At 32.3% G+C, this 12233-nt stretch overlaps 1 protein-coding gene across 2 annotated transcripts; it reads left to right on the top strand.

Moving 5' to 3' along the window:
- The first annotated feature begins 4014 nt into the window (after positions 1-4014).
- On the top strand, positions 4015-11953 carry LOC108208760 (FBD-associated F-box protein At5g38590-like). Of its 2 annotated transcripts, XM_017379301.2 has the most exons (4): positions 4015-5350; positions 6213-6377; positions 10960-11169; positions 11421-11639. In XM_017379301.2, exons 1-4 carry the CDS (start codon positions 4085-4087, stop codon positions 11499-11501), a joined length of 1722 nt encoding a protein of 573 aa, XP_017234790.1. In that variant the 5' UTR covers positions 4015-4084; the 3' UTR covers positions 11502-11639. The 2 variants fall into 2 exon arrangements, with proteins under 2 accessions (XP_017234790.1, XP_017234776.1); XM_017379287.2 differs by having other exon boundaries at positions 4016-5350; positions 10960-11953.
- The last annotated feature ends 280 nt before the right edge of the window (positions 11954-12233 follow it).

The raw sequence follows: 12233 nt of genomic DNA, 5'->3' as shown, positions 1-12233 counted from the left end.
TAGAAAACTTTATTTATATTTTCATAGGGCGTGGGACGGTTAAATTGGAGTTGTGGGACATTACCTAAAATTTGTTGAATTCCTCCGATATTATTTTTTGACGGTGTTCACTAGATTGGTCGGTTATATTTTAGAATAAATATGTTATTAATATTTTAAATTGTTATAAATTAATATATGTCAGTTCAATATGATAACAAATAATGTAGAATTTTCTTACTGATTTTTTACAAGTCTGTAGAAATTCGACAAATATAGAAAACATTAAAGATAAGATGAATGTATCATTCGGGGACGAAGCTATAGGGGCCAGAAGGGGCCATGGCCCCCCTAGGGTTTCCCTAATAATAAAATTTGTATTATATAATTTTGAAAAAATTGTATTTTATCTATTCATTTATATAAATATAAAAATTTGGCCCCCCCAGAAAATATTTGTTCTAATATTTAACATTATAAAATTTGATTTTAATTCTTAGATTTCTCTAATTTATGTATTAGACCAAATTCAAAAATATGCATATATACAATTATACTATTTAAAAAAAAAGACCGTGGAATGTATTATGTGATAAAGGTAAACGTCAATATGGTTATCTGAGAAACTTATACCTCACTTCTTCATTTTTGTAGAATAGAGTTAGTCCTCGTGCATTATTAGTTTTTTAATTAATATTAATATTTATCTACTGATCATCAATTCAAATTTCATCATCCCGGTAATATTTTCACTTATTTAAACTATAACCTATCATCTTCTTAACAAACATAATATTATTTTTTGTAAGGGTAATAGGCATAATATTTAATTTTTGAGAGATTGTTAATATATTACTTACTCCTATTCAAAATACAATTTCATTTAATGTGTGTTACTTGCTAATCAAAGATTACTATATAACTTAGAGGGGTGTATTGGATTGGGATTTTAAAGGATTTTTTTGCATTCATGAAATCCGAGGGTATTCGATTGGGATTGTTTGAAATCCATTAAATTCTTGAGGTATTCAATTGGGATTTTAAATTATGCCACAAAATCTGGTGGTATTCAATTGGATTTTAAATTATGCTTTAAAATCTGATGGTATTCAATTGGGATTGTTTAAAATCCATTAAAATCTGATGGTATTCAAATGCTGATGGATTTTTTTTCATTTCATAAAATGATGGATTTTGTGGCATTCTTCAGTGTATTTTAAGTTTTTTGAAATCCCATCAAATTCAATGAGATTTTGAAGCATTGTACCTAAATCCTATCAACTCTACGACATTTCATCAAGAATCCGCACAAAATCAAAATCCCATACAATCCATTAAAATCCATAGACTAAAAACAATGCATTAAAATCCCAATCGAATACACCCCCGTTAGAGTTATTATGATGAGTTTACTGATCATTTTATACTTACATATATTGAAAGAGAAATAGCTAGATGTTTTAGTTGACACAATTATATATTTGATTTCTTGATTTAAAAGAATACAAAACTTTACTATTATGTTTTTACTAGTATTTTGAAATTTATTTTATATTGAATATTTTACCGTGTTAACGAAAAATTTTACTGTGTTAGATGAAATATTTTTGGCCCCCCTTATAGATGTTTGCTGGCTTCGTCCCTGGTATCATTGCAGTTAAAATTTTTTATTACATGATTACTATAATTTTTATTTATAGCATGTATTAATAATTTTTAAGTTAAAGAATTTTCATGGATGTAGATACTCTTAATAATAATAATATATATACGTATCCACATAAAATATATTCTGACAGAATTTTTTGTCGTAAAAATATATTAGGAATTTCTGACATCTAAGTGAATGTCTAAGATATGCAAATTTTTTTTTACGAATATCTGGATAATAATGTGTTAAATATATCTGAAAATAGAAATATTTAAATAGAACTAGTGTAAAAATTAGAAAAAAATCAAGATTAAAAAGTATATGTATTTTTAACCTTTCACACAAAATATTGCATTCCATTTTATTTTTTCATTTTAATTAAAAATAATTTTCAAATTTTAGAATAATTTTTCTTAAAATTGTTGTAATCGACTGACTTTTAATCAAATATACATGTTTTACCAATTATTTGATATTGATCGATTTTTTTTGAAAATAATTTTTGACCAGATTAACGTTTAACAAGACAAGTACATAAATCGGATATGTTAAAAAGAAGCTAAAGACTATTCCATCTTTCTCTCGAAGTTGTATATAATTATATATTGGGGACGAGGACGGCACGCGTTACACATTTTAATACACATATAATATTTTTTATAAATTTTCTAAATAAAAATTTAATATTTAAAAATAGTTTTTAAAATACATCATAGAAATTATAATTTATAAAGTATTAATATTGATTAGTGAACAATGAGAAAAACATACTCCTTCCGTTTTAATAGAATGTATATGTTCACTGTTTTTCACGCATTTCAATATTATAATAAAGTATAATTACATAATATTTTTTTAAAGTTTTCTCTTATTTAATAAAAATGTAAACAACAAATTTTTATTCAGAAAACGAAAATTTTAATATTATAGGGAAATCTACAAAACTACATACCTTTTCTTTTATTGTTTTCAAAAATACTACCTTCCAGAATTATTTTTAAAAATACCTTTTCATAAATTTTTTTTTTCAAAAATACTGTTTGCAACTTTTGCAACCTCATTTGCAACTACAGGCGGCGCCAGCCGTGTTCCTCATTTGCAACTACAGGCGGCGCCAGCCGTGTTGCAACTTTTGAATCTATATATATATATATATATATATATATATATATATATATATATATATATATATATATATATATATATATATATATATATTCCGAAAATGAGGTCGAAAATGACATTTGAAAACTGGAACTTGAAATCAGGATTTGTAATTGCATATATGGTTGCATATGGTTGTATTCAGTTGCATATGGTTGCATTCAGTTGATTCTATTGTAATCTAATGGCCCCGCTGGGGGCACACCATACATCTGTTGTTACTTACAGTTGCATTTAGTTGCAACTGAGGTTGCAAAAGTTGCAACTGCAGTTGCAACCTCATTTGCAACTTTTGCAACCTCATTTGCAACTATATATAATTTTCAGTTGCATTTAGTTGCAACTGAGGTTGCAAATGAAGTTGCAACTGCAGTTGCAAAAGTTGCAACTGCAGTTGCAACTTCATTTGCAACCTCATTTGCAACTTTTGCAACCTCATTTGCAACTTTTGCAACTTACAGTTTTCAGTTGAACTAGTTGCAATTGCAGTTGCAACCTCATTTGCAACTTTTGCAACCTCATTTGCAACTTTTACGGCTGCGCCGCCCAAGGTTGCAAATGAGGTTGCAAAAGTTGCAAATCGTATTTTTGAAATTTTTTTTTTATGAAAAGGTATTTTGAAAAACAATGAAAAAGATGGTAGTATTTTTAAAAAAATAATTTTACAGATGGGTATTTTTAAAAAGATCCCAATATTATATTATGAAAATTATATTTAATAAGGTTAATCGGGTCAGACGGAGTAGACGGAGTACTTTCTCTATTTTTAATATATGACGTTTGATTTTTTGGCACATACTTTTAAGTGCTTTGACCGGATAGTTAAAAATATTATTTTTTAAATTTTTTTTTCTGAATAAAAATATATAATCAAAATTTTAATTTACAAAAAAAATTAATCAAAAATAATAATTTATACTATCCATTACATACGTTAAAATGACATACTCCCTCTGTCCCATTTAATTGTATACGTTTCTTTTTAACTGTTCGACACGCATTTCAATGCTCTTATAAAATATAGTTCCATTACTTATTTTTCAGATTTTTTTTTCTGAATAAAAATAGAACATCCAAACTTTAATTCAGAAAAAATAAATTTTAAAAATAAATTAGACAACTATACTTTACAGGAGCATTAAAGTCCGTGCCGCGTCCCCGTCCCCCAATGTATACAATTCAGGGGGACGGAGGGAGTATAAAATATGTACACGGGACAGAGGGTCAGGGTGAGAATATTGCACAAACATATATCAACTGAACGCGGAAGTACTTCAAACAAGCGCCCAAATGTCGGAAGGGTTAGGGACTAGGGTTTTCAAAAATTCTGAAACTCTGAGTTACGAAATGGCTTCTGCGGTGAAGAAGAAGAAGAAAGCAACAATCACAATTGAATCTCAAGGCGAAGACAGGCTCAGCGCACTGCCAGATGAACTGATTCACAAAATCTACTCATTTCTAGATACTAAAGAGGCAGTTCAAGCCAGCGTTCTCTCCAAACGATGGAAGCTTATGTGGACTACTCTCCCTTTCATTTCTTTTGGTCGGTACCTGGAATCTATGGACATTTTCACCATACATGCTTTGTTGAATATACCCAATTATGCTATGTTTATTCGCCATGTATTGACTAACCGAAACCATCAATCGAATATTTCCGAATTGAGAATGTGTGTTCCCGCGAGATTAACTGTACCGCAGAGTGTTTCGAGGAAGAGGTTTCGTGGATGTGTGATTCAGAGGTTTATCCAGTATGCAATTGATCATAATGTGGAATGTTTAGATATTGCCTTACGTTATAACCATAAGGCTCGTAAGTTATCTCCCTTTAGCTCCAAGGTTTTGAGAGAACTCACATTAGATATGCCTCTTGAGGTATGTCCAGTGGAACCGGATTGTTGGGATTTGCCTGCTTTAACTACTCTTCACTTGAAAAATGGTTCCCGTTCCATGTTACATTACTGGGAACGGGGTGTACATCCCAAGTTACCTGAGTTATGGCTGACCTCCTTGCCTGCCTTGAGAACGTTGCAGCTTGACTCTTGGGATATATCAGAAACGTCTTTTTCTCTGCCTAATCTAACATCCCTCCGTCTGTGTTACTGTAAAATATCCAAAATGGTATGGGATCTCCCAGCTTTAATGAATCTACATCTGGATGATAGTGCTCTTCCCAAGAATCTGAGTGACATGTTCTCCAACCTTGACAGTCTAAAAAATCTCACATTAGTTATACTCAAGTCTATTCAAGAAGTTCATATCATATCTTGTCCTCAATTGCTGAACCTGAATATCAGGATCAGTCGTGAACCTCCTAATGATGCTCCTCATGGTATGATTGTGGTTTCGGCTCCACAGCTCTGCAACTTCAGTTCTTTTGGTATATTTTTAATTACGTTTAAAGCTGCTGAGGTGGAGAATATCGATGTAAAGTTAAAGGATTGGCTCAAATATGTGGGCCCCGGAGATATGCAAATATACCGTCAGTGGTTTACATGTATGCTTTCAGGACTTGGTGCTGCAAAGAATCTTTCCTTTGACTTGGAGAGCATTCAGGTAAATTTATATAAATTTTTTTGTGTAGAGATATCATAATTGTCTTCATTTGCTTCTTTTATTAAAGATAATATTGATAGTTCTGGCCTTTGTATAATTTGTTTTTGAGTCTTCCTTTATGTCTCTGACAAATTTAATTAATTATAACTACGGTCAAAGATCCAGCCCCCCAAATACACATTAAATTCGGTATATAAAAGCACAAAGTTCTATGTTTGAATATGCCCATGATAGTTACAAACTTGTTTTGCTCATCAACAGATACTTCTTTTTGTGACTACTGACTATATTACACGCTAAGCATGTATTGCAGTTCAGCATTAATATTTAAATTGAAGTTAAACACCAAACTTCACCAAATTTCAAGGTATTAGGCTCAGAGCAAGGCCATGGTATGCTATATTATGAAATAAAAAGTAAGGTACACCACTCCAAGGGTGTGCTAAACCTTGTGCTAAAATAGCACAATGCTATTGTTCGTGCTATATATAGCATAAAATATAGTGTTCCATATTTGTCTCATCATTGAAATGTTTAAAAAAGAGACGGAACAAACTTTATACCCATGAATGCAAAAGTTTGCTAAATTTAAACATTTTAGTTAAATATAGAACCAATTATTGGAGATATGGTGCTCTTTTAGCAGCAACATCACTTTTTGGTGCTAAGACACAGTAATAAGTCATTTTCTTGAGCTTCTCGAGGAATCCAGCTTCCTCTGAAATCAGATACTTCATTGAAGAATTACATAAGGAGTGGGCTTGTTGTTTTATTTGGTGCATTAGGAAATTTCCATTCATGTCACAGTTCATTAGATTGATGTTCTGTGTTTTTTCTCAAATATTTTTTGCTTGTTTTGTAGGCACTTGCTAAGCATTACGATCTAGCAAGTTGTTCTTCTCCATTCTATAACTTGAAGTGTGTGAAGCTACCAAAAGAATATAGAGAATCAAGTGTACCTGGTTTTCTACGACGCTACTTACTTAATGGCTCTCCTGGAGCAACCATTGTCACATCACTGCCTCGGGTATGTAATGAATCTAATATTTTTCTTTGAGAAGACTAGAAATTTTATTCTAGAGGAATAATCATATATGGTTATTGATTCCCCCTATATAGGAGTTTACATGGTTACAACCATAACTAAAGGCTTCAAATCTGCCAACTGAATTTAGTGTACAGTGAATACATAGCAGCTACTTACATATCATAATTTCCTAATCGATATATGTTGATGTCTATCATATTAATATATATTTACATCTATCCCTCAAAATCAGTCCTAATTCTCAACACTCCCCCTCAAGCCAGTTTAAAAATGCCTTCCATTCCCAGCTTGCTAACCAACCATTCAAATTGTTTCTTATACAATCCCTTGGTGAATATGTCGGATGTCTGTTGTCTGGTAGGGACATAGGTCATGTGGATTAATCCAGAATCCATTCTCCCTTTGATATAATGTTTGTCAACCTCTATGTGCTTAGTATGGTCATGAAGCGCAGGGTTATGTGCAATTGAAATCATAGCCTTGTTGTTGCATTATATAATTCTGAAACCTTCAGTTCCTTCAACAACCTCCTTATCCACATTGAACACGGGCGATGCCGGACATTAACCTACCAACTTCACATATTCCATGTGCAGGTGCTCAAAAATCAGCTTTAGCACTACTACAAGCAACCACGTTTTGTTTTTTCTCCATGTAACTAATTTCCACCGACAAATGAACAGTGACTAACTGGAAAGGCTATATCCAAACGCATGTGAGACAAGTAACTTAACTTTTCAACAAGTCTTTGATAGCGTTTCTTGTTAATAATACATTCAGGATTTGCAGGTTTCAATTTTACATTAGGTTCTATAGGAGTTTTAGCAGGCTTACATCCCAACATTCCTGTCACTTAACAAGACTAGAACATACATTGTTGGGTGACATGCATTCTTTGGACATGGCAAACTCCATTCCAAGAAAGTTCTTCAGCACTCCCAAGTCCTTGATCTCAACTTCCGTAGCAAGTTTCTCCTTTAATGGACTAAGTTTTTCGTGATCATTGCCTGTTAGGAATGTCATCAATATATAAAATCAAAACAACAACTTAACCTTTATTTGAATGTCTAGAGAGCAAGTATGGTCTTCTGCTTGGCTTTGAACATCTCCATATTTCTTAACAGTTTTAAACAAGAACCGTTCAAACTAGGTTATAGGGGACTACTTGAGAGTAATTTTTAGTCTTTAAACTGTCCCTGGTGCAAATTTACTTTCAAAACCTGGAGGGATACTCATGATCACCTCTTCCTCTAAATCTCTGTTAATAAAAGAATTTTTTACATCTAGTTCAAATAAAGGCCGGTCAAAGTTAACTCCAAAAGATGACAAGAGTCTATGTGAATTTATTTTGGCTACCGAAGGAAATGATCTACTCCATAGGTCTGAAAGCAACCTACAATATTTTTACCTTTAGGTTCCTTGACAACCTCCCAGGCCAATTTCATATTCAAATCATCAAATGCTTCCTAAATATTTCGGGGCACATTAAGTTTAAGGGGTCTTTCGGTTTAATTCATATTCCGATAAAAAACTTTATTTCCTTAAAGGATTTAATCCTTTACCTCTCAATGACATATGGGAGGAAAAATATAATATAAATTATTGTGATTTGGATCCAAGGATAACTTTTGAAAGGATCCCGAGGAAAAAGGTTTTGTTTCCACCGAGCTAAAATAATATGTCGATAACTCTAGTAAACTAAAGTCATCGTTTAATAGCTATACTATTTTGCTTCAATTTGTTTCCACAACTAATTGGAAGATTTAGTTACAATTAGAAATATACTTTTCTATCTCCATCCTTAAAAACTCTTAGCAGTAAATGCTCTATGTGTTTTAAATTAATCATCATAGGATATGTATTTAGGAACGGGGTGTTGGGTACAAGATCGAGTTCTTTTCCGAAGAGCAATAGGTATCAGGGTCAATTGCCTGGGAAATATCTATAGAGATGGAAGAGGAGTTTGGAAATGAAGAAATACCTGAGTTATTTAAGTTACCTTCGCTTGGGACTTCAGATGTAGCTTGTGAGGATTTATCGGATTGCCTTTTTTTTTCTTTCTAAAGGACATTTGTCCTAGAATAATCATTAGGCTCAAGATTATTTCAGGTATTCTTCCTTTGTAGTATTTCCTTTTCTATCAAAGCAATATCAGAATTGATAATTATTGGTTCATTTTCCTTATTTTATTATCAAAACAGTGGTCAATGTTTACATTAGGAGGATCTGAAAGCTCCCAAAAATTTGGTTTCTTTAATTTCTTCCTCTAATCAAAATTTTCAAATGGATGTTTTTCCAAGAAAGTGGCATCCATGGTTATATGAAACGGTTTTGTTAAATTATTAAAAAATTTATACCTTTTTTACTGGGAGCATGCCAAAAAACACATTTCTCCGATCTAGGATTTAATTTGGATTGAGATCTTTTCGGTATGAGTACATAGGCTATACAACCACAAATTTTGAGATAAGTTCAAATTTGTTCTAGATTCAATAAAAAACTTTCAAGACTTGTGGGAGTAATAAAATTCCAAACATGTGTATGCATCCTATTAATGAAGAATGCAACAATTGATGAAGGACAAACAATTAAATTAAAGGAAAGGACAGATAATGTGGATTAACTGTAGAAAATCCATAAGCCCCAAAATGATCCAACCGTAGAAGAATCACTATCTCGAGGATTTCTCAACCACAGAAGAATAATTTGCATCGATCGCAACCTATAACACGAGAGAACAATCTCGGTTCATTAATAATCAATAATCTTACAATAATAATAAGTTATATCTCATTGCATAAGAGTAGATACCTTAACTCAGATACCAAATAACAATTAATTAAAGATCTCCTGATAAAGGAAGCAAATACCTTTCATTTTCTAGAATTCCCGAATAATCTATATATAATATAGTTAAACTTTATAATAATTACAATTTCATCTAATCCTAAATAATAATACATCAGCATCAACGGTCCATATAGCATCTCCACGTAAATTTTATAGAATATTAATGTAAAACATCATACCTCTAGCTACTTCTAACAGAATCTTATATATACTTTCAAATATTCCATTTTATTTAGGAGTATCGACTACCGAACATGTCGATTGATGCATAATACTTCATTTCCTTGAAAAACTTATTAACATGTTTATTGAAATACTCTGTTCCATTATTATTTCTCAAGATATTGATTTTTGTATAAAATTAGTTTTCTTTTCAATCATGTTGCAAAAGTCTTGATTTTTTTTTCCAGACTCATTTTTTTCCTTCATTAAAAACACCTGACATAGTCGAGTATGATCATCTATAAAAGTTAAGAAAACCATTTCTTAACTTTTTACGCAAAACAACATTCACATTGAAAAGATAAAGAAGCAACAATTTTAAATAACCTCAGGAACAAATGTTTTATATAAGAAAAGCTAGGATGACCTAATCGACAATGCCAAATCATTACTTGGTCACAAATAAAAAGAGAACTCATAGTACTAAGCCCTTGAGAAATTTTATTACTAGCGAAAAAGTCCTTAAAGTAGTAAAGGCCATTGATCATCTTAGCACTGCCAATTGTCTATCCCGAGTTTTGGTTCTAAAAAACATGAGGAATCACAAAAGGTAATTGAACAGTTAGAGTCTTTGGAGAATCTGCTGACTGACAAAAGATTGCAAGCAAGTTTAGGAAGATGAAGAACAGATTCAAGTACTATTTCCTTAGACAATCTTACCGAACCTGCCCCAGATATATGTGAATAAGAATAACTACCATCTGCAAGCAAGTTTTCTACCAATAATTCTCCCCCTCACTTTATCAAACTCCACCTCGAGTCCGGACAAAAATTTGAATATACGATTGTTCTCTATAACTTTCTTTGACTGTTAATTATCTTCGGTAGATTCCATTCAGGCTTCGAAGAGATCCAGGTCCTGCCAAATTCTTTTCAATGAATTGAAATACTTGGTAAGTGTATTGTGATTATAGCAGTAGGCTGTAGCTAATAAATATGGAACTGGTGTAGTAATTATTTATTAATATTAATACAATTAGTGATATTGTTACAAACATGGTATATGTATGTATAAGTTAAATAAACTTACTATTTTCATTATATCCCCAATAAGTAATATACTGAATATTGTATATTATTTTTATCGATTAATCATTTTATTTTTTTAATGTATTTGATTATTTATTGCTAATCATTTATCAATGAAATTCTGATTAATGTTGTTAATTACATGTTAACATTAATACTGCACTAAGCTATAAAGTTAAGGTACAGACTTTCCATTTTTAAACTATAACTACACACTTTGCAGTTTGCACTAAATCTAAAAGTTGATACAGACTTTTAATCATGGTACACACTTTTTAGTTTTTACTATACACAAAATATTATCAAGTTTGGTGTGAGAGTTGTCAGTAATATGTATGTAATGCTAGTCTACAGTGTGTACTGTACTAAATTTTTGTCCATTTTTTTTCCTGGTAAAACTAAATATATTTCTTAAGGCTATTGTTTTATTCATCACCCAAGTTTCGAATGCTTTTTCCAGACCCAAACACGAGCAGTTTCAGTGGCAGCTGAAAATATGGTGCTCCCAGAGCCCATGGCAGCTCCAACTAAGGAACTTGGTGATTGTCAAAATATAAATGAAGCTGTGAGTTCTGACACTCTTGACACGGGGGTTCGAGAACCGTATGTGATGGAGAATTCTTCAGATAATGCCAACAGATCTAGACAAACTAATCCTGCTCTTGTGGGGGTAAGCAACGATCGGGCAAGCTCTTCTCAGGGTAATAAAGATATCGGGTTATGGCAGGGCCATAAGGTCAACTCTGAGTTTGTATGTCTACTCGATCGCATTTTCCACAAATACCCGGAAACCTTTGATCAATTCACCTCAAAAAACAAGAAATTATGTACAATGAATTTGAATATGCTGTGCACCTCTGTGAACGACTTCACCAAAACATTCTTGAATGAGGTTGATTCTGAAATGATTGCTGATTACAGGGATGCATTTGCTTACTTGGGGAATCGAGGATTGAACATAGGATGGTTGAGAAGGCGCCTGAACTATATAGAACATCTTAAGTTCTCAAAGCCCCTGATTCCCGAGCTTCATGCAATTGACTGTCATATTGATGATGCTAAAAGGCAAAATTTGCAGAGTAAACTACATGTTTTGCAGGCTTTCCGCAGGGCGAAGATGTCAGAGATTCAAAAAGCTTTTGGAACTATGGGTACTAGACTTACCGCTGGTTTCATCGGAGATGATCTCCTATCTGGTCCCTAACCTTCATAAATTTGTTGTGCCATTGACAGTTTTCTGGATGTGTAAATAACTTTCATTACTGTCCTGGTTATTGACTTTCTATGCTGTTGTTCTTGTTTGGTTTTCTAAGAATTAGGAACTGTTATAGAAGTCTCTGAATGCTTATTGACTTTGTATGGCATGTTTTAAGAAGTTTCAAACTTACATTTTGCGACATTAGGCAAAAGACCTCATCAACAAAAGGTCTACTTAAAGAATGAGCCTTGCATGATACTGGCTCTAGGTTCTAAGCCTGTTCTATGATGCAAATTTGGAGTTCCAGTGTTGTTTCCGCCGGACCAAAGTCTTGACCTCCGATCGAGTTGACAACCTCGAATAGTAAATAAAAAATTTACTATTCGAGGTTGTTAATTTTTAGGCCATTCTGAATTCAAATCCAACTTACATTTTATTCAAGTGATGTCCTGTGTTTTTTTTTAAATCTAATTTTTAAAAATTTTACAGGCACTTTCTGCGAATTTCGACCTCCTTGCACGTTTTCCTTCTCCAGC

Source organism: Daucus carota, chromosome 1 (genome assembly GCF_001625215.2).
Source record: "Daucus carota subsp. sativus chromosome 1, DH1 v3.0, whole genome shotgun sequence".
Taxonomy (NCBI): Eukaryota; Viridiplantae; Streptophyta; class Magnoliopsida; order Apiales; family Apiaceae; genus Daucus; species Daucus carota.
The sequence above is the reverse complement of the archived record's forward strand: the minus strand, read 5'-3'. Positions and strand labels throughout refer to the sequence as shown.

Excerpts from the sequence above, each read along its gene's own strand:
- LOC108208760 (XM_017379287.2), top strand. The coding sequence starts at position 4,085 with ATGTCGGAAGGGTTAGGGACTAGGGTTTTCAAAAATTCTGAAACTCTG. Across the intron at positions 5,351-6,212 it reads TTGACTTGGAGAGCATTCAG|GCACTTGCTAAGCATTACGA; the intron begins GTAAATTTATAT and ends CTTGTTTTGTAG. Across the intron at positions 6,378-10,959 it reads TTGTCACATCACTGCCTCGG|ACCCAAACACGAGCAGTTTC; the intron begins GTATGTAATGAA and ends TGCTTTTTCCAG.